The 22,466-nt window shown below is 41.0% G+C and overlaps 1 protein-coding gene across 2 annotated transcripts in view; it reads left to right on the top strand.

Annotated features, from left to right (window-relative positions):
* Nucleotides 1-21,160, top strand: part of TXNRD1 (thioredoxin reductase 1) — a 60,059-nt gene extending 38,899 nt beyond the window's left edge. For both annotated transcript variants that reach the window (XM_061206293.1, XM_061206295.1), the window contains 4 exons: nucleotides 2,029-2,136; nucleotides 7,635-7,730; nucleotides 10,995-11,129; nucleotides 20,369-21,160. In XM_061206293.1, the coding sequence (XP_061062276.1) occupies nucleotides 2,029-2,136; nucleotides 7,635-7,730; nucleotides 10,995-11,129; nucleotides 20,369-20,431 (402 nt within the window). In that variant the 3' untranslated portion in view covers nucleotides 20,432-21,160. The remainder of the gene's footprint in view (nucleotides 1-2,028; nucleotides 2,137-7,634; nucleotides 7,731-10,994; nucleotides 11,130-20,368) is intronic.
* Nucleotides 21,161-22,466: the final 1,306 nt, after the last annotated feature.

Below are 22,466 nucleotides of genomic sequence, written 5' to 3'. Positions count from 1 at the left end.
GAGCACAGGCTCAGTAGCTGTGGCACACAGGCTCAGCTGCTCCATGGCATGTGGGATCCTCCCGGACCAGGGATCAAACCCGTGTCCCCTGAATTGGCAGGCAGACTCCCAACCACCGCGCCACCAGGGGAGTCCCTATAATAGCTCTTTTAATGTCCTCTGTTAATCCCCTTATCTCTTTTGCAATGTCTGTTTCTTTTGATTGATTTTCCTCTTGGTATTAGTTTGTGTGTTCTTGCTCATTTGCATGTCGTGTTACTTTGGATGGATGTGCACTTTGTGCATTTTACACTGTTGGGGGCTGGGTTTTGTTGAATTCCTTTATGTAGTGTTGGACTTTGTTCTGGTGGCCCATTATGTTACAAGGGATTAATTTTATCCTTGTGTAGCTTGCTTTTCAGCTTTTTTAGGGTTTGTCAACAGCAGCCTTTCATTTAGGCCCAATTTAGTTCCACTACTCAGTTGTTACCCTTCCAAGGACCCTGCCCCGTTCCTCTTACTACGAACTCTTTCTCTACTCTGGCCTGTGGGAACAGAAACTGATTCCCGTCCTGTAAGAGCTCTGGTCATTTGGGGGCTCACTGATTTCCAGTGGTTCTTTCCTCACGCTTGAGTGCTTTCCTCTGGCATCCATTTACAGATCAGTACTCAGCCCAAATCTCAGGAGGCCCTCTCTGCAGATCTTAAGTTCTCTTTGTGCAGCTCCACCCACTTTGGTGTTCTGCCCTGCAGCTTCGGGCCACATTGGCTTCCCTGAACTTGGATCTCTGTCTCCATAACTCAGAAAGACCCTGCACTCTGTTCCCTCTCTTTGCACCAAGCGCTGGAAACTGCTCTGGGCAGGAGACTAGAGCAATCGCTGGTCTCACCTCATTTGTTTCCCTTCTCACAGGGACCACAGTGCTGCACACCCTACCAGCCAGTGTCTTAAAAAGTATTTCATATTTGTCCCATTTTTTAGTTGTTTAAAACAGGAAGTAAACCTGGTCCATTATGGCTGTAAGCGGATGTCTGCCTTTACTTTTGAATCAGAATTCCAAGGATTTGTGCTCTGTTTAGAGAAAAAATACTATATATGCTATTTCTAGAGGGAGGCACATTTTAAAAATTTCACCCTACTGTGTTAGAGAGGGAGAATTGTATTTTTCATATTTTAAGTGCTTACCTTAAATTTAGGCTTCACCTCTATGTCCAAATGTGACTGGGTAGGTTTTTACCAAATAACATTGGCAAACATATTTGGCACTTACATAATTACATTTTTCACAATTCACATCAACATATCAAAGGCTCTGAGGAATCTGATAGTTGAGAAACCTGTTTATTTGCTTAATAAAGCATTTTACAAACTTGTTTGACTTCAGAACCCTTCCGTCATCTATGCCTATTAAAATGTGCTTTGGAAATACTGTCATAATCATGAACTTTTTTGTTGCTGTGGTCTTCATTACCATTTTAATGGCTGTATAAGATTGCATTGAAAATATGTACTACAGAATCACTTCCTTATTTGCATTTTAAAGCCACTCCAATATTGCCACTATTGATGAGAACTGCGGCATTGCTCAATTAATGCATGTGGCTTTTGCTATATATTAAATTATTATTATAGATTTCTAAAAGTGGTGTTATTGGGCCAAAAATTATTAAATGTTTTTATGGCTCTTGATTTGTATTGCCTGATTGATTTTCCAATAAAGTCTGTTAACTTCTGCCACTAATAATAGGAGACTTTCAGCATTGGGTGCACTGGTGTTGTTTTTGGCTGCTTTATTTAAGGGAGAGAAAGTATGTCCTTGTAATATCTGTTGGTAGATGGGTGGAGAAGCCATGCAAATCGTTTATTCATGACTAGTATTAACAGACTTTAAACCTCTGCTGAAATTTTATCACATCAGTTAATGGTTGTCAGCATAGTAGGTTTTTATTAGTCTGCTTTCCTCTCCTAAATTTGAACCTTTTTGAAGTATATGCTCTTTTGAGTTATAATTCCTTCTGTCATAACTCTTTACCTCCATTTTGAAACAGTGTGACTACGACAATGTTCCAACGACCATTTTCACTCCTTTGGAATATGGTGCTTGTGGTCTTTCTGAAGAGAAGGCTGTGGAGAAATTCGGGGAAGAAAATATTGAGGTAAGTTCTACTCTTTACTACTACTTTTCCCCCCAAAATTTAAAATAACTTTCAGCATACAGAGAAATTGAAAAATAGCCCAAAGAATTTCTGTATACCCATTATCCAGATTCATGTATTATTAACATTTTGCCCATTTGTTTTATACTTTGCATGTTCTCTTCCTCTGTCTTTGTGCATCTGTGTGTATTTCTTTTTCCTGAACCATTTGAGAGTAAGTTGAATGCCCCTTTACCCCTGAATACTTTAATGTGTATTTCCTATGAACAAGGACATTTTCCTGTATAACCACATAGTGGTTACTGTTTTTTAGACAATGTAATGTTGATACAATACTTAAATCTGACCTGCCTTCCATTTATCAGTTTTATCAGTTGACCCAGTAATACTTAGTTCTACTTTTTAAAACCACTTTTACTGGTTTCTTTTTATTATTTATATGGTTAAAAATACAAGGAAGGAAACTAAAAAGTACCTACATTTCTACTGTCTTACTAACTTTTTTTTTCTACCATTACCCTCTAATTTATACTAACTTTGCCAGTCACCTTTTATCCTGTATATAGTCAAGGAAAATGCACACGAAATAACTACTTTTATATATACAAATAATGCTGCACAAAGGGTCTGCTGTTTTAAATTGCTTGGGAAAAAAGTTTCCAGTAAAACCTTCTAAAAGACCAGATTTGTGAATCAGAGTAAATTTTGTAACATAAAAGTCTATTTTAAATTTCTTAATCTTTTCTTTATTATATGCTTTAGTAGTAGCAGGTAATATCAGTCTATCAGTAACACATTATTAACACTTCTTTTCTTGATGAATTGGTAGATTGGGATTGACATATTACACTAATATGTATTAAATGGATAACTAATAAGCATCTGCTGTATAGGGCTTCCCTGGTGGCGCAGTGGTTGAGAATCTGCCTGCCAATGCAGGGGACACGGGTTCGAGCCCTGGTCTGGGAAGATCCCAAATGCCGCGGAGCAACTAGGCCCGTGAGCCACAACTACTGAGCCTGCGCGTCTGGAGCGTGTGCTCCGCAACAAGAGAGGCCGCGACAGTGAGAGGCCCACGCACTGCGATGAAGAGTGGCCCCCGCTCGCCGCAACTAGAGAAAGCCCTCGCACAGAAACGAACACCCAACATAGCCAAAAATAAATAAATAAATAAAGAAGCTTTCATTTAAAAAAAAAAAAAACCTGCTGTATAAAAAAATTAAAAACATAGATGCAAAATGAACATAGATGCAAAAATCCTCAACAAAACACTAGCAAACAGAATCCAACAACACATTAAAAGGATAATACACCACAATCAAGTGGGATTTATCCCAGGGATGCAAGGATTCTTCAATATACGCAAATCAATCAATGTGATACACCATATTAACAAATTGAAGAAGAAAAACCATATGATCATCTCAATAGATGCAGAAAAAGCTTTTGACAAAACTCAACACCCATTTATGATAAAAACTCTCCAGAAAGTGGGCATAGAGGGAACCTATCTCAACATAATAAAGGCCATATACGACAAACCCACAGCAAACATCATTCTCAATGGTGAAAAACTGGAAGCATTTCCTCTAAGATCAGGAACGAGACAAGGATGTCCACTCTCACCACTCTTATTCAACACAGTTTTGGAAGTCCTAGCCACGGCAATCAGAGAAGAAAAAGAAAGAAAAGGAATACAAATTGGAAAAGAAGAAGTAAAACTCACTGTTTGCAGATGACATGATATTATACATAGGGAATCCTAAAGATGCCACCAGAAAACTACTAGAGCTAATCAATGAATTTGGTAAAGTTGTAGGATACAAAATTAATGCACAGAAATCTCTTGCATTCCTATACACTAATGATGAAAAATCTGAAAGAGAAATTATGGAAACACTCCCATTTACCATTGCAACAAAAAGAATAAAATACCTAGGAATAAACCTACCTAGGGAGACAAAAGACCTGTATGCAGAAAACTATAAGACACTGATGAAAGAAAGATGATGCCAACAGGTGGAGAGATATACCATGTTTGTGGATTGGAAGAATCAATATTGTGAAAATGACTATACTACCCAAAGCAATCTACAGATTCAATGCAATCCCTATCAAATTACCAATGGCATTTTTTACGGAACTAGAACAAATCATCTTAAAATTTGTATGGAGACACAAAAGACCCCAAATAGCCAAAGCAGTCTTGAGGGAAAAAAAACGGAGCTGGAGGAATCAGACTCCCTGACTTCAGACTATACTACAAAGCTACAGTAATGAAGACAATATGGTACTGGCACAAAAACAGAAAAATAGATCAATGGAACAAGATAGAAAGCCCAGAGATAAACCCACACACCTATGGTCAACTAATCTATGACAAAGGAGGCAAAGATATACAATGGAGAAAAGACAGTCTCTTCAATAAGTGGTGCTGGGAAAACTGGACAGCTACATGTAAAAGAATGAAATTAGAACACTCCCTAACACCATACACAAAAATAAACTCAAAATGGATTCGAGACCTAAATGTAAGACCGGACACTATAAAACTCTTAGAGGAAAACATAGGAAGAACACTCTTTGACATAATCACAGCAAGATCTTTTTTGATCCACCTCCTAGAGTAATGGAAATAAAAACAAAAATAAACAAATGGGACCTAATGAAACTTCAAAGCTTTTGCACAGCAAAGGAAACCATAAACAAGACGAAAAGACAACCCTCAGAATGGGAAAAAATATTTGCAAACGAATCAATGGACAAAGGATTAATCTCCAAAATATATAAACAGCTCATTCAGCTCAATATTAAAGAAACAAACAACCCAATGCAAAAATGGGCAGAAGACCTAAATAGACATTTCTCCAAAGAAGACATACAGATGGCCAAGAAGCACATGAAAAGCTGCTCAACATCACTAATTATTAGAGAAATGCAAATCAAAACTACAGTGAGGTATCACCTCACACCAGTTAGAATGGGCATCATCAGAAAATCTACAAACAACAAATGCTGGAGAGGGTGTGGAGAAAAGGGAACCCTCTTGCACTGTTGGTGGGAATGTAAATTGATACAGCCACTATGGAGAACAGTATGGAGGTTCCTTAAAAAACTAAAAATAGATTTACCATATGATCCAGCAATCCCACTACTGGGCATATACCCAGAGAAAACCATAATTCAAAAAGACACATGCACCCCAATGTTCATTGCAGCACTATTTACAATAGCCAGGACATGGAAGCAACCTAAATGCCCATCGACAGACGAATGGATAAAGAAGAGGTGGTACATATATACAATGGAATATTACTCAGCCATAAAAAGGAACGAAATTGAGTCATTTGTTGAGACGTGGATGGATCTAGAGACTGTCATACAGAGTGAAGTAAGCCAGAAAGAGAAAAACAAATATCATATATTAACGCATGTATGTGGAACCTAGAAAAATGGTACACATGAGACGGTTTGCAGGGCAGAAGTTGAGACACAGATGTAGAGAACAGACATATGGACACCAAGGGGGGAAAACTGCGGTGGGGTGGGGATGGTGGTGTGCTGAATTGGGCAATTGGGATTGACATGTATACACTGATGTATATAAAATTGATGACTAATAACAACCTGCAGTATGAAAAAACAAACAAAACAAATAAATTCAAAAATTCAAAAAAAAAAAAAAATATTATCCTAAAGCCAACATGCTTTGGAAGGCAATCCTTCTTCTTATCATTTTTTTTTTTTTTAAATAAAATCACAGGATGCATTCTAAAATTAGGAAAGTTAGTTTTTGGATTGAAAAATAATAAAATGATATAATTTGTTATGTTCATCTTTTCCATTAGGAATGCTAAATATGAGTTGACTGTATTAAATAGGAGCTTTCTACATGTGACAGCCAAACCTCTTTCTGATTTTCAGCCTAAAATATCAAATTTTCACTTGTTTGCCTGTCTGTAATATTTCTAGATATTGTGTCTATGAGTGATTGTACAGTGAATGAAAGTATTGTTATCAAGTGAACTTTTAAGATCTATATATTAAAAAAACAAAAACAAAAACACACTTATGATTGTAAAAAATAGTATATCCTCATAGGAAATTTTAAAAATTAGGAAAATATGAAAACAGAAATTTTAATTCATGAAAAGGTAACTGCTATTAATATTTTTGCATATTCTAATCTCTAAGTATTTGTATGTTATATATTGTGTGTGTGTATAATTTTGTGTAGGTATATATATTTTAGTTTAAGCGTGATTAAGTTATGTGCGGTTTTCTGTTGTACTTTACAGTTAATGTTAAGTCACAAGCAATTTCCCTCTAAAAACACCGCTTTTAAAAATGACTTGTGCAATATTTCCTTTAGGGGTGCTGTACGGTAATTTGGTAAGCCTTTCTTTTATTAGATTATTTACAGTTTTTCACTGTTATAAATAGAATTTTGAACCTCTTTGCTATTCATTGTCTCTTTCTGATTTTTTGCTGAGGATAGATTGTTATCAGAAGGTATTTAAATTTTAAGGTTCTTAATATATGTATTCTGTATTTCTTCACAGATAATCTTTGGCATTCGTTTTATTAGAATTTGCATTTTTTATTATAAAAACAATGCATTTGAGTTGAAATCTTGTGAAATGCAAGGGAAATAGGAAACAGTTACTCATAGGCTTATGTTTACAACGCAGCAGTTGTTAGCCTTTGGGGATAATTGCTTTAATCATTTTTTTCTGGGTGTAATTGTTGCAGTACTACACATTCAGTATTGTAACCCACATTAAAAAAAAATCACATCATATTACAAGATAAAATAATGTTATATAATGTTTACATAATCAGTACGTTTTTAAAAGGTCTTGCCAACCATATATGTTTTGAATTGAGGCTAGCAGTTGGAGGAGAAAAAAATCCCTTTAGTCATCCAAGACTTAAGTTTATGAAATATCAGTAAGGATGTCTGTTTGTCCTTCTATCTACCATCTTCCCTCCCTCCTTCCTTCTCTCCTTCAGTACTTTTGGTGAATAATTTCAGAGGAGAAAATGTTTTTGGAGGTATTAAGTAAGAGAACTAGATAATTGCTATAATTGTTCCTGGCACCTTACTTGTTTCTTGCCCAAAGTTGTCATTCCTATGAGGTAGCTGGATGGTGTTTTTTTGTTTTGTTTTTTTCCTAATGCAAGACAGCAAGTAATTACATGGCTTCTTTCTCTCATTTGTTTGCTCTTGTTGTTGTTACATGAGGTTTATTCGTTGGAGGTTGAAATGTAATTAAATGTAATTAAGGGATGAGCTTATAGCAAAAGGGCTTGTCAACTATGAGTTTAAAGTTATTTACCTTCTGACCAGGTTCCTATGTATTCCATGAATTTTATTGTTTAATGAAAGTCTAATAATTAAACATTAAAGAGCCTCCACCGTCTTCACACCACAACTCATGTTTGACAGACATAACTTCTTAAGATGATGGGTCTAAATTGTGCTTCCCTCTTCTTAGGTTTTCCATAGTTACTTTTGGCCATTGGAATGGACGATTCCATCAAGAGATAACAACAAATGTTATGCAAAAATAGTCTGCAATATCAAAGACAGTGTAAGTGCTAATCTTATTTACTCCTTTCTGCTAATTTTTCACATGGTACACACATTGCATTCCTTTAGTGTTCCACCTGTAGGTCTCCTGTTGGGACATTATCCCAGGGCGAGGCCCATGATGACACTGCTTGACTCCCCTCTGCAGTGGATGTAGTGGGCAGGCAGTCAGAACTTTCTGGAGGAAGGAACCAGAGGGACAACTTGAGAACTGCTTGTGTTATTAGAGGGGACCAATGAAGCCGTCGACTGTCTACAAATAATGACAAAACAAAAAAGAACAGTAATAACCCAAGTTTGTATCCTATCTGTCACCATTCAAAGATATTACATAATTACTGACTCTATTCCCCACACTGTACATTTCATACCGGTGACTGATTTATTTTGTAACTGGAAGTTTGTACCTCCTGATATCCCTCACCTATGTGGATTGAATCTTTATGAGAATTGGTATTTTTAACTTAGCTGAGATCTTACTTTTAAAAAAAGCGTCCCCAGTAAAACTATAAACAGTGCTAAAGAATCCATATGTTAAAAGGCTAATAAACTCATTTTCTTATCTTGGGATTTGAGTATAATTAACTGATATATCCTGTTTAGAAACTGCCACTGTACACAGTAGCACAGTTGCAGATTGCTTTTTGTAGAACCCAAGGTTCTAGGAAAACCTGGATCCTCTACAAAAAAGATCATCATAGATGCATTTTAAAAATGGACATACTAGGATAACCTCTAACAAGCTATACAGAGTTGACATAGAGAACAATTTCATGTAGAGTTTTATCTTTTCAGACATAAGTTTTAAAAAAGTCATTTGTATGAGTATACATTAGATACCATGCTACTGTAGAAGAGAAAGGAGAAAAGGAGAAAATGTCAGACGTTCTCATTGGCAGCCTCATGTCTAGCAAGAGATACTTCATTTGCACAAGGCAATGAATGAAACCTCAAAAGTTTCTTTCACACCAAGCAAGTCTTTAATTTTAACTGTATCCAGTTGTTTTGTCCTTTTTTTTTTTGAACTGCCATGTCATTTTTTATATAATGTGAAAAATAATGGCATTTTTTATATAATGACATATTATTTTTTAATAATGGCATTTTTTATATAATGTGAAAAATAATTTTCATTACCGGTAAACTCACCTTAATTAAAATGACTGAGGCGATAAATAGGATGACATTGTTGTCAGTTATTTTCATTAAAAAAGATAGTATTAGAAGAGACAAATACTTGTCATTGCTCTTTTGTCATGAGCCATCTCGTACAAAAGCTTGCTTCTGGAACTTGACCATCCTTGGGGCTTGCTTTATTCATTTTGAGTCGGTCACTTCACACCGTCTAAATGTGCTTGGTTTTAGATAATACTTGCTTACCAGGCTTTTATGCTTTTTGTATGCTACTCTTTTTTTTACACGAAATATTTAAAATTTACAGAAAGGGATGGGGAATGTACCTACCGTCCAGACTCAAATGAATATTAACATTTTGGTGTATTTGCTTCAGAGCTTTTCTCTTATCAGAGATAAACCATCACAGAGGCAGTTTATAATAGCCTATATGTAATTGAACACTTGAAATGTGCCAGGGACTACTTAATGGTCCACATGTATGAACTTATTTAATCCTTACATAACCCTATGAGGTACGTGCTATTGTTATCCGCATTCATAGACGAGGAAACTGAAGCGTGGAAGTTAAGTAGTTGTGCCAGGGTACTTACTAGTTAATGGCAGAGCTGGAATTCAGTCCCAGGCAACGTAGAATCCGTGCTGTTAACCACTAGCCAGTGCCGGTGCCGTCTTTCATATTCTTTCTTGATCCTCTACCCCTCACTCCTTCCCTACTCCAGAGGCAGCACTGTCCTCAAGTTGGACTCTCTCACCTGTTCATATTTTTATATGTTTGCTGCCTATTACTTACCATAAATGTCATACAATGTGGTTTAAAGAAGAGTGGTATCCTCAGCTAAATAGAAGCCTGCACTTTTTTTTTTTTTTGAATCTCAGTTTGAGATTTATCCATATTATTACATGTAAATCTAGCATATTTCAAGAGCCTAGTATATTTTGTGCTTTATTTATCCATATACACAACCCCTGACTGTCAGGATGAATAATGTAAGAGTCTAACGTGGAATGTATCACATACAGAGTGCCCTTCCTGTTTGTTTCCAGGAGCATTGCACCTTAGATAAGGCTCTGCACCTCACCGCCTGAGCTACCTGGTCTGTTGTGAGGGTGCTGGACTGGATGCAGTAGCCCCGAGCTGGCTCGGAAAGTCTGTGCAGTAGAACGCAACAGGCTTGCTTCCCTGCTCTTGGCAGAGGTAGCTTGAGTTTGGGATTTAGAATTTATCCAAAATAATTCCCACACAGGTATTTCAGAGTTGCCAAATATTTTTTTTTCTTGCTTTCATTCATAGAGATTGACAAATATATGATATTGCTTATATGTGGAAGCTAAAAAAAAGGGTACAAATGAACTTATTTACAGAACAGAAATAGAGTCACAGATGTAGAAAACAAACTTGTGGTTACCAGGGGGTAAGGGGGGGTGATAAACTGGGAGATTGGGATTGACATATACATGCTACTATATGTAAAATAGATAACTAATAAGGACCTACTGTATAGCACAGGGAACTCTACTCAATACTCTGTAATGGCCTATATGGGAAAAGAATCTAGAAAAGTGCATATATGTATATGCATAACTGATTCACTTTGCTGTACGCTTGAAACTAATATAACGTTGTAAACCACTATACTCCAATAAAAAATTTTTTAAAAAAATGTTTTCACATTGGAAGGATCTTAAGTCTGTGCTATCTACCCCCAAAACTTTAGTGTAAATGATTTTTTAATTTGAATGATTGCTCTTAAATGTTTCAGCTACCACAGGTCGTTTATCTGGAGCTTTGAGACAATCAGATAGAGGAGATGAGGGCACAATGGAACAGCCCTTTGAAAACATTTTCCAGAACATATTGGTGCTTACGGGGTTGCACACATTTTTGCTTTTCATGTTTTTCCTCATCATCATGCATGGCCGATTCCTATCTTTTCCTTCTTGCTTGATGTGACCACACGCTCTGTATTGGCCCATGTTGGAGTATCTTCAGCCTAGACAGCTTTTAGCAGCAAGCATTAGTATAAGCCTTGGCCATTTCTGAATGGGGGTTTTAGATTAGACTGGGGAAATATTCCAGTCTGTTAAGGGGAGGAAAGCCGCATAATTGTATTATTCTTTTGTACCTTAGGAACGTGTTGTGGGCTTCCACATACTGGGTCCAAATGCTGGAGAAGTTACCCAGGGCTTTGCAGCAGCTCTCAAATGTGGGCTGACCAAAGACCAGCTGGACGGCACCATCGGAATCCACCCCGTCTGCGCAGAGGTGGGTCGCTACGTTTTAAAGGCTCTGTTTCAAAGTGACCGTCACCTGGCTTACAGGGGGCAGATCTAGGACTCTGCAGCTAGTGTTCTTTCTGCTGTACTCGAGCTACTTTTACCTCCTTAGAGCTTATTAGTGATGGAGACTATCTCAAAAGAAAGCCTTGTCTCTAGAAATGATTTTTTCTCTTTCATATGTTTCTCATTCCTGGTAACCGGATAGTACCGTCATGCTATTAAATGGTAAAAATGGTGAGAGTGCTTTATAGAGATGTGCCTCAAATCTTTTATTTATCATGTGTCCTAAATTATTTTCATGGCAGTCAGCTAATAATGCCGTCCGTACCCAGAAGGAGCATCAATCCTAGTTATCCCTGAGCTACCTGGAGGCTAAATGATGTCTACCTTGTGAGCTTTTGACATCAAAGAATGAGAATGAAAGTGAGGCTTGTAAAAGATCAAGCAAATGGCAGTGGAACTGGAAATTGACCAGTGTGGGCCTCTGGGTGTCAGTGTTTCTTCATGCCTGTCAGTGCTCATTCCAAGAGTCGAATATTGTGATACCACTAAGTAGGGCCTGGAAACCAAAAAAGTGTCTAGCTGGAGAACTTGGAGGTAGGGAGAGGTTATCTCATAAAGAGGCTTAGGTATGGAGCTGAGAATTGCAGCCTGGAAAAATGTTCTCATTTCCTTTTTCTTTGCCTTTTCCCTGAGTACGGATAGTGTCTTCCTCTGTATTAATATGCACCTGTTTAGTGGCATTATTCATAGAAAACTTTGTATGTGTTGTTTTGTTCTGTGTTTCTGTTCTGTGTTCTGTGTGTTTTTTTTTTCTTTTTTTGAAAACTTGTTCTTGTGAAGTAAAACTAAATTTCAAAAATTATAAATAAAAATTGAAAAGAGAATAGATTTTAAAAGCTCTTAAAGAACAGGCAGTATGTCTTTTATTCAGTGTAATGACTGAGACTGTCTAGGGAAGGAGCCAATTAACTTAATTTCTTTTTTTTTTCAAGAACACTTAGTGTGTGAGTTTCCTGGGGCTGATGTAACAAACCACCACAAACTGGGCATTTGAAGACAACAGAAATCTATTCTCTCAGAGTTTTGGAGGCTAGAGTCTGAAATCAGGGTGTCAGCAGGGCTGTGCTCCCTTCAAAGGCGCTCTGGAGAGGATGCCTTCTTTGCCGCTTCAGCTTCTGTGGTTGCCGACAAGTCTTGACATTTCTCGGCTTGTAGATGCATCACTCCAGTCTCTGCCTCTGCTTTTCAAGTGATCTTATCTCCTGTGTATCTAGGCCAAATTTCCCTCCTATTGTAAGGATAATTAGTCATTGGATTAGGGCCCACGCTGATCCAGCATGATTTCATTTTAACTTGGTTACATCTGCAAAGACCCTGTTTCCAAATAAGGTCATGTGCACAGTACCAGGGCTTAGGACTTGAACATCTTTCTGGGAGAATTAATTCAACCCACGACAGTGAGTATATTTAAAAGTCTAAGATACTTAAAAATAACAACAGTCATCTCCAACAGGGATAAAGACATAACTTCCCAACTTGGTTATGCGAGTGTCTAATTTTTTAATCGAATTCGGTTTTCAGTGGGCTGGTTGAAAAGGCTGACGTGTGCTTGCCTCCTGCCGCCTCACTTGGTGGTGTTGTATCGTGTCGTGTCATGTTGTGTTGTGTTGTGACCCAGCAGCAGTGAGAGCGCGGCAGCATCTTGGCAGGATGACTGCCAGCTGGGCAGAGAGGTGCAGTGAAGAGGCAGGTGTCCTCCTGAAGCCCGGGCCCGCAGGGAGGTCAGCCAAAGGCCTGCTCCCGCAGTACACCTGGCACCATGGGAACCCTTTTTAAGTCTTGATGTTTGCCACTGTGCCTCTCCACCTGTTGGTTCTCTTATGACGTTGAAGCTCAGAGGTGAATGTTCTACTCCTCTGATAGGGCTTTTTTCTTTTTCTTTTTTCCAAGCTGGCGGCTGATTAACAAGATTAAAACCCTGGATGCTATTTTGTCACTCCCTGAGCGCATCTGTTATGCAGCCATGTGCCTGGCACTGTGCTGGGCACTGGGGAGCAGCAAGGATTTAGGATGTGAGTCAGAGCAGGGAGGCGGGTGAGGGAAGTGCCAGTGACAGTCCAGTGTGACGAGTCCTAGGGTCGGGGCACGTGTCAAGTGGGGTTTGGGACAGGTTGCGGGGTGGTTCTTGCCTAAGAGGAAGAGAATGCATTGGTGTTAGCCAGTCAGAGGGAACACCAAATAAGAGAACTCTGTGGAAAGAGATCATGGCTTATTCAGGGACCTGAAAGGCCCTCAGTACTGCTGTAGCTTGAAGAGCTCAGAGAGGGGTAAAAAAATAATAATAAAATTAGGCTGGAGAAGTAGGTAGGAAGGTCATGGCCTCATAAACCAAGGCAGGATATTTTGACTTTATCCGGGGGCCAATGCAGTTCAGCTGAGAGAGGTTTAAAGCTGGGTCGGGGTCGGGGGGGTGGGGGGAACGTGATCAGACACCTTACTGAGAGAAATCCCTCCGGCTGCGCTGTGGGGAGAGGTCCCGCCGAGGCACGGCTGGAGGCGGGCGGGGGCAGGGGCCTGAACCAGGGTCGTGGCAGTGTGTGTCAGAAGACGTGGTCCAGGCGAGAGGGAATAGGAGATGGAGTTGATCGCACTAGCCCACTGTTTGGAAATGGGAAGAACTGAGCGTGGTTCACATTTGCGGCTTGCAGTAGGGAGCAGCCATAGAAAGAGCAGCTTCCCGGGGAATCCCACTGCGGAAGCGCCGAGGTTCCTGAGGGCTTACTGACTGTGTCAGGACCCCGCCCTCCACGTGCTGACTTACTTATTAGTCCTTACAGGAACCCCACGGGGCGGGTGGCAGGAGTGTCTCCATTTGACACCCGAGGGAATTGAGGACAGAGCGGTTGAGTGACCTGGCAGCTTGGAAGTGGCAGAACCGAGATCCAAACTCAGGCAGGCTGGCTTCCGAGGCACCACGCAGGGCAGACGATGCTCTGCACACCTTCCCACGGCATTTGACGTGGAGATGCTGTAACTCACAGGGCCAGTGGGCCGTGCTGTGCAGAAAGTGTCTAGGGGAGTCCCTGGCACTCGGCAGATACTCAGTAGCTGCATGTGTTAGCTGGTTTTCCCCAGGGTATTTCATTACAGAAGATGTGGCTTGACTAAAAAGTCATCATTACAGTATTTTGGGGAGAGGGGAGGTGGAGGAAGGAGGTATATTTCGAGAAAGCTCCTCTGGTGATTTCTTTTACCTCTGGTTTTGAGCAACTTGCTTAGAAACTAGATTTTGAAAAACCAAACACTTGTGACAAAATCCTGACTGTGGAAATCTTTCTTAAAGCTTCTTGATTGAGGGAAAGTAAAATTTGATCAGTAGGGGATTTTTAGGGACACTCTTGCTAAATGCTGAGTTCTGGCTGGCATGGTATGTAATTGGATTTGCTATTGGACCCACTGGTTGTTTTTTCTGTTTGTTTTTTAGCAAACAGCCATGTGCTGTAGAGGAGTGCCACTCAAAATGCAGTCCACAGAATGTTTGTTACTAGTCCATAATGAGGTCAGGATGGAAATGAAGAAAAAGGTTTAGAAACTTAAAGGGTAATTTGACAGTATCTAATATAATAGAAAATTGGGGTTGTAATTTTACATGCCTTTTAAAAGTTTGTTTCCTAATCATTTTTATCAAACTTCACACATGTCAGTCCATTGGATGGATTAGAAACAGTAATAATTTGAAAATTGCTCCTGGGCATTGCTTTCAAGTGTTTAGAACTAGCCCGGCTCCCGTGCCAGCTGTGGGTGGTTTGCAGAATGATTCATTGAATGAAGTCTTCTGTACCATTTCGATAAAATAACCTGTTGCACAACCTTTGGCTCTCAGAAGTAATTGCTTACAAAAGTTGATGAATTCCTCAGTGGAGGCTTTGCTTTTTGGAGCAAAATAGTTTCCAAAGGGTTTCCTTCTGGAATTGCTGGAGGAGGAGGAGGGACTACTCTTGTTTTGACTGAAGGCCCCTTGGTGTCAGTACGAGAGGGGGTCTTAAGGCCTGGGGCGTCAGTGATGGCACGAGCGTTATTCAGTGTGAGGACGGTGTGGTGATAATTTATTCTGGACATCTGAGCAGTAATAGTTGAATAGGAAACTGATTACACATCATTTTGAGTAATAATTTCAACTTAAGTTTATTTGTAGAGAAAAAAAAAATGGCTCAAGAAGAAGGAGCATCAGAGAGAAGACCCTGTGAAATGCCTTAAAATGACTTTTAGTGCCAGACATCAGAAGTTTTGTTTTATTAATAGTCAACATAATCACTGTCTTCAGTGAAGGGGGTCTTGTGAGGCTGGGAGGTGTTGGCCGGATAAGAAATGTGAGGTACATGCCTACCGCATTTGCCCTTTTGTGAGTGTTCTTTGTGCTGGGATCGAAAAGCTGCCTCTGCTCGTTTTTTTAAAATGTATTTTTATGAAAATTCTAAAGCAGCTCTGCACGTATAAAATCTGTGTAAGAATTGACCCCATCAGTTTTTCCGTTTAGACTAACCAACAACAGCAGTTCGGCTTCCCCCATCTCTTTAACATCAGCATGTTTTCCAGTATAAGAAAAATAGATAAGAGCTCTTTTTTTTTTTAATATCTTTATTGGCACATAATTGCTTTACAATGTTGTTAGTTTCTGCTATGCAACAAAATGAATTAGCTATATGCATACATATATCCCCATATCCCCTCCCTCTTGAGCCTCCCTCCTTATCCCACCCCTCTAGGTGGTCACAAAGCACCGAGCTGATCTCCCTGTGCTATGCAGCTGCTTCCCACTAGCTATCCATTTTACATTTGGTAACATATGTATGTCCACACCACTCTCTCACTTCGTCCCAGCTTCCCCTTCCCCCCGCCCCGCCCCTGTGTCCTCGTGTCCTCGAGTCCGTTCTCTACGTCTGTGTCTTTATTCCTGCCCTGCCACAAGGTTCATCAGTAACTTGATTCCATATATGTGCGTTAGCATACAGTTTTTTGTTTTTCTCTTTCTGACTTACTTCACTCTGTATGACAGACTCTAGGTCCATCCACCACATTACAAATAACTCAATTTCGTTCCTTTTTATGGCTGAGTAATATTCCATTGTATATATGTGCCACATCTTTATCCATTCATCTGTCTATGGACATTTAGGTTGCTTCCATGTCCTGGCTATTGGTAAGAGCTCTTTTTTCCCCCCTTAATTTGTTTCCATTTTTGATGGGTTTAGTTTTTCAACCACATGTCCTACAAGTTCTATTTCTAGATTGATTCCTGAGAAATAAAACATAAGCTTGCAAATTCACAAGCCTGGAATTTGCTTTATTCCCTGCCTCATTATTTTTCTTCCTTTATAAAAATTGGAAAGAGAGCATGTTTGATGGTAGTTTAAATTGCCCGTGATACCATCATCCGAACACAGCTATTTTCAGTATCGCATATTATCTTTCTGTCCTCATCCACAGTCACACATTTTTTAAACAAAGGAGTTGTATTGCTTTTCAAAAAAGAATTGTACTAGTTTACAGTGTCATCAGCGTTGTATTTGAGTGCTAATGAAAATGTTGCAAAATTCAGTGTAACTTTTTCTTTAATAAGTATGAAAGATAACTATTTCAAGGATTTTCACATATCTTTATTAATAAGGATGAACCTTTTGTTCTTATAATTACTGTTTTTTTTTGGATGCGAGTTGTTCACACATTTTTCTTCTGGGTTCATACTTTAAATGTTTTACTAGCCATTATTACTTGGGTCTGACTTTTTTGAGGTGCTGCTGATATATAGGAAGACAAAAGGCTTTGTTGCTGCTTTTAAGGCTAAAATAGACCACGGGTTTTTCTCAGTCTTGTTCCTCCTTTACACAAAAGTATTTTCCCCTTTTATTCACAAGTATTTTTGATGCTGATTCCTGTTGCTTTGACCTATATAAGTCAAAGTGGCCTCGATTTCTTGTGCTCTTTCCTCTTTGTATTAAAAGTCAGGAGACCAGTTGTTTCTCAGGAATCAGAGAATGCAGCTGACCAGAAAGCTTGTCCAGGTGTGCTGACAGTGGTACAAGCACTTGATGAGTCTCGCTTCCACTGGGGTCTCTCCCACATCAGCCATGGCCTCCTGTCTCAGTATGACACTTACTCAGTGGTTCTCAAAGGTCGGTCTGGGTTAGAGTAGGACAAACGGACTCTGCAGAATCTTACTAGAGTTACCTTTCAGCTTACTTGGTGTGACCGAAAAGATTTGGATTGAAATCTTAATTGTATTCAGTAGCCAAATAAGTTTCTAAGTTTAATTGATTTTACACCAAGTCCTTTTATGTCTTCATGCCTGGGCAGTAGAGATGATCAGTTTGGGTGGCGATTTTGTTTGGGGTTTTTTGGCCTATAACAACAGAGGTTTATTCCTTGTGGGGCGCTAAGGTCATCACGGAGCAGCTGCAGCTCAGCTCCAATTCCATCATCACTCCAGGGCCCGCCTGATGGGGCAGCCTCTCCTGGGGGCACGGCTGGCTGAATGGTAGAGGGACAGGAGGCATAGGAAAAGCACCTTGGTGCCCAAGGCCTCTGTTCAGGAGTGATGCTTCCCACTTCCACATGTGTCCTTGGCCAGAGCAAGCCCCGGCCCCCCATGTCCGTGTCCAGTAGGGCGGGAAAGTATAACGTGCGGTCCACACAGTTGTCATCACAGGGAGGTGAAGGCACCATATGTTTTGGAAACTAACAAAAATCTCACAGTTCAGTCAGGGTTAACATGAAGAGGGATCAGATTTGACAGAAAAGAAGCAAAATATCTAAGACTTATTAATTGATGATACATCAGCAGTAATGGAAATAGAGGAATTAAGGGTCAATTCTAGATGCGTGGCACGTGGCCTGGTCAATCAAGTAGTGGCGCTGCCATTCACCGGGAGCCATCTGCCTAAAAGGGAGTAGTTGCCTGAATGAGACCATGACGAAAGCATCTAAAGGGGAGAGAGCTGAGGAAGGACCCCTAGGGCCATGCTGCCTGGCCTTGTTCATGCACGTGCACGTGTAGACGGTGGCATTGTTTGGGCAGCACACTGGAATAAGCAGATCAGGCACCTGGTTCTGCAGCCCACCCGCCCTGGGGCTCTGACCACCCTAAGGGCTGGGGGAAATCAGTGTTTCAGGGACGTCCCTGGTGGCACGGTGGTTAAGAATCCGCCTGCAGGGGACATGGGTTCAAGCCCTGGTCCGGGGGGAAGATCCCACATGCGGCGGAGCAACTAAGCCCGTGCGCCGAAACCACTGAGCCTGTGCTCTAGAGCCCGCGAGCCACAACTACTGAGCCCGCGTGCCACAACTACTGAAGCCCGCGTGCCTGGAGCCCGTGCTGCGCAACAAGAGAAGCCACAGCAATGAGAAGCCCGTGCAACGAAGAGTAGCTCCCACTCGCCACAACTAGAGAAAGCCCGCGTGCAGCAACCAAGACCCAATGCAGCCAAAAATAAATAAATAAATAAATTTATTAAAAAAAAAAAAAATCGGTGTTTCAGCAGCACACCTCTAAGCCATGGCTGAGGAATAGCCACAAAAGAAGGAAACAGGAAAGAGTGCTTTCACGGAAACAAAAAGAAGAAAGAACTGTTAGAAGGTCAGTGAGATCGACAACAAGAAATGCTCCAGAGAGGCTGAGAAATGAAAGCGGCAAGGTGTCCTCTGGATTTGGCAATTTAGAGAGTTACTGTTACAGATAGAGTGTAGGAGAGCTGCAGGTTTCCTGTTTGGGGAAACTACAAAGTTAAGCAACCAATGGTTAGTTTACCATGCAGTGGGCTTCTAGGCTTTGGACTTTGCGTTAAATTCTCAGTGCGTTGCCTACACTGGTGTTCCTCAAGAAGTTCTAATCTGTGGTCTTTAGGCAACCTGCATTAGAATCACTTGGGACTCTTGCTAAAAGTGAGATTCCTGGGCTCCACCCTAGACCTGCCAAATTAGAATCTGTAACTTCCGTGTATTTTAATCAGCGTGAACAGGCTTTAAGGTTTGAGAGGCCTTGTTTTTTTTTTGTATGGGCAATCCTGAGTAGTAGCAAATCAAAGCCACCTAAAGATCTTAGGCTCTAAGTCCGCAAGGACCAATGTTTCAAGGATGTGAAACCAGGAGAACTTGTCAGTCACTGCAAATGAGAGCATCAGTTGGTCAGGCACTTTGGAAGTCTAGCCAAGTCAGAGTTGCACCTGCCCTCCCACCCAGCAATTGTACCTCTAGCTCCAGGTGCAGGGAGATGTACCAGAATGTCACAGCACATTGCAGATAGCATATTGGTTATAGCTTGAGTGGCCAGCAAAAGGAGCCTGGGTATGTAATTTGTAATATACTCACTATTTGAGTAATTGAATATTATAGTACAGGGGTCCCCAACCCCTGGGCGTGGCCTGTTAGGAACCGGGCCACACAGCAGGAGGTGAGCAGCAGATGAGCGAGGGACGCTTCATCTCCCACTCCCCATTGCTTGCATTACTCCCTGAACCATCACCCCCTTCCTGCCCGCCCCCTTCCATCCATGGAAAAATTGTCTTCCACGAAACCGGTCCCTGGTGCCGAAAAGGTTGGGGACCACTACTATAGTATATATACTATACTCTAATATGGTATCGTATACTATAGTAATTGAATACTCTTCAGTGAGAAATGGAAGAATTAGAGCTATCTGTGTCCATATGCGTGAATAATAGAAATAAAGTATTGAGCCAAGAAAGCAGGTAGCAGAAGAGGATGTATATACTATCTTGCCATTTGCATATTAAGTTTTTAAAAACCTACAAAAGAAAAGCACCAGTCAGGGGGCGGGGAGGGAGAAAGTTATCAGGAAGGAGATACACATGGGGCTCGAACCATGTGTTATGAAGCTCCCTGAGTTGGGTGGGCACAACGGTGTTTGTGATAGTACACTTCACTTCTTTCTATGTGTCCAGAATATTTCATGGTACATTTCTTTTAGAGAACTGATAAACAACCAGGGTATTATTTTAATCACCCTAGTGCAAATAAGTGCTTTTATTAGATATAAGCTACATTTTTTTCTCTTTCACCTTGGTTTTGAAATGCTTACCTTGGTCATATTACATCTCTGTTGTAAGTAGTCACCCAAGTCATTCTTAGTCCCGTGGTGTTATCTGAGCTGCGCCCAGTTAACTTCTGCGCTGGTGTCTGAGTCTCATGCTGTCTCCTCCCCTGCAGGTATTCACGACACTGTCGGTGACCAAGCGCTCGGGGGGGAACATCCTCCAGACCGGTTGCTGAGGTTAAGCCCCAGTGTGGGTGCTGCTGCCAGGACTCCAAACCACTGACGTATTTCTTGCCCAAGTCCAAGGCGAAGTTTGTGGAAGGCTCTCGGGCTTTAGCAGCCACGTGTCCTGTGCTTACAGCCCCGAGGCCCCCTTGGATCTCATGGGCCGGAGGTGACGCGTGGGTGGCAGGCAGCATCGCACTGGGGTCAGCATGACGCACTCGAAACTGACTTTCGGCAGAGCTTCGCAGAGGGGCGTCCATGAAGTCACCAGCCTCAAGCCCGCGCGGTGGGTGGTGATGGAACCGTCGAAGCAGTTTTTGCATGGCCTTTCCTTTGTAGGTTTTCTTATTCTCACTGTCAACCTTTCTCATGTTGGTTATTTTTTTCTTTTTTTCTCCGCCGTGTTAGTGAAAGTAGAGATGATAGCAGACAATTTTTATCCAAAAGCAAGTTGTGGCCACCGTGTGCAAATAAGGCGGCTCGTTGCTGGGACGGCGCACTGTGGCTCCTAGGCTTGTCCCGGGGAGAGAGCGTCTCCCCAAAACAAGTGGTCACCACTGGCCAGGTGTGCTCCCAGGCACTATACCACCGATGATGAAATGGCTACCTGGCCAGCCTGTTTGGAGGAATATTCCACTGCAGGCAACTTGGTCGTACAGCGTGATCTCCACTGTTCTTCATCATGGAGGCAGATGCACAGCTGAAATGGGGAAAAACAATAAATGTCTTTATTTAGTCCATTGTGTGCTGGTCTGAGTGAGCTGAGATCTTTTGCAATGGGAAACATTTAGCGCTTGTTTAAGACTTTTGGGGGGGTAGCTTTTGTTTTAAGCTAAAATCACAAAATACTGCAGCTTTATTTTTCATGTGTGTTATGCATCTTTCCCTTCCTAAGAACTATATTCATGGGAAAAATAAGTCTTTCCACACTTAACAATTTAACTCTTGTGGTAATTCCTTTTACAAGAAAGCTGTTAATATCATAATTTATTATGTTTGAACACAGGTGGATGTGAAGGATTTTCATGTAAAAACCACATGGTTTTGGCTTTTTCTGTTGACTGTACTTGGTGGAATTTGGGCAGAAGTGTTTCTGCTCCATTAGCGTTCCAACCCGTATTATCACAAAGAGGTATTAACCCTACAGTTACAGATTTCTGGCTAAATGTACTGACGACAGATCTTATTTAGGCCGTTTTCCCACTACAGAAGTTGGATTTTAAACATGTTGTGGACGTCAGACCTCCCACCAGCAGTTCTTATAGCTCCTTTTTCGTTTCCTCCCCTCTGTGTGTGTTTCTCGGCTACAGCACTGAGTGGTTGATTGAAAGTACGTTTCTCGGTCACCTCAGGGAACTCAGCGTCTGCCCAGCATTTAGTCAGCAGATCCCCTGACCCTGTCTGCCTCACAGCCCTGCCTCACCCTCCGTCCCATCTGGTTGTGTGGAGACAATGGGAAAAGGAAAAGAGGAGAGGGGAATTGAGACAGCTGACTGTGTTCAGTTTTCTTTCTTTATTTTTAAATTTTTTTTTTCTCATTTGTTTTTTTCTCCAAGTCTGCCAGTCTCTGAAATTAGAACGCAGGCAGTACGGGGTGATCATGCCTAATCATGGTGTGATTCTGTCTTCTTTGTGGAATAGAATGTTCTGCCCCCACGAGAAGGATTCCACTTTATAGACTTGTCTGTGTAATTGCCCAGTGTATCAGAACTCATATTAAATTCCATGTATTTTTGTTATAAATCTTCTGAAAAGAAACAGTGTGAAACCTTAAAAGCTGTTAATATCCACCCTGTGTGGCTTCTTGTTGAATGGTGGTCTTGGGATTGTTCAACTGAGAGCCCAATGGACTTCAGGGCTCCTGTTGGCGATGGTGGGAACTAGGCGCTGAGTACGTTTCATCGGTGCTGTGCTGCGGGGCCTGGTTGGTGTGCTGAGGCTCACATTTTAGCCGTGTTGGCATTCCAGATCCATTTTCAGCTTATCCCCACTTGATCTGTCAATCTTAGTTTTTAAGGTGGCAAAACCGCCCCACCTGACAGCAGC

This window comes from Eubalaena glacialis, chromosome 11 (genome assembly GCF_028564815.1).
Source record: "Eubalaena glacialis isolate mEubGla1 chromosome 11, mEubGla1.1.hap2.+ XY, whole genome shotgun sequence".
Taxonomy (NCBI): domain Eukaryota; kingdom Metazoa; phylum Chordata; class Mammalia; order Artiodactyla; family Balaenidae; genus Eubalaena; species Eubalaena glacialis.
This window is presented reverse-complemented; position numbering and strand designations above follow the sequence as displayed.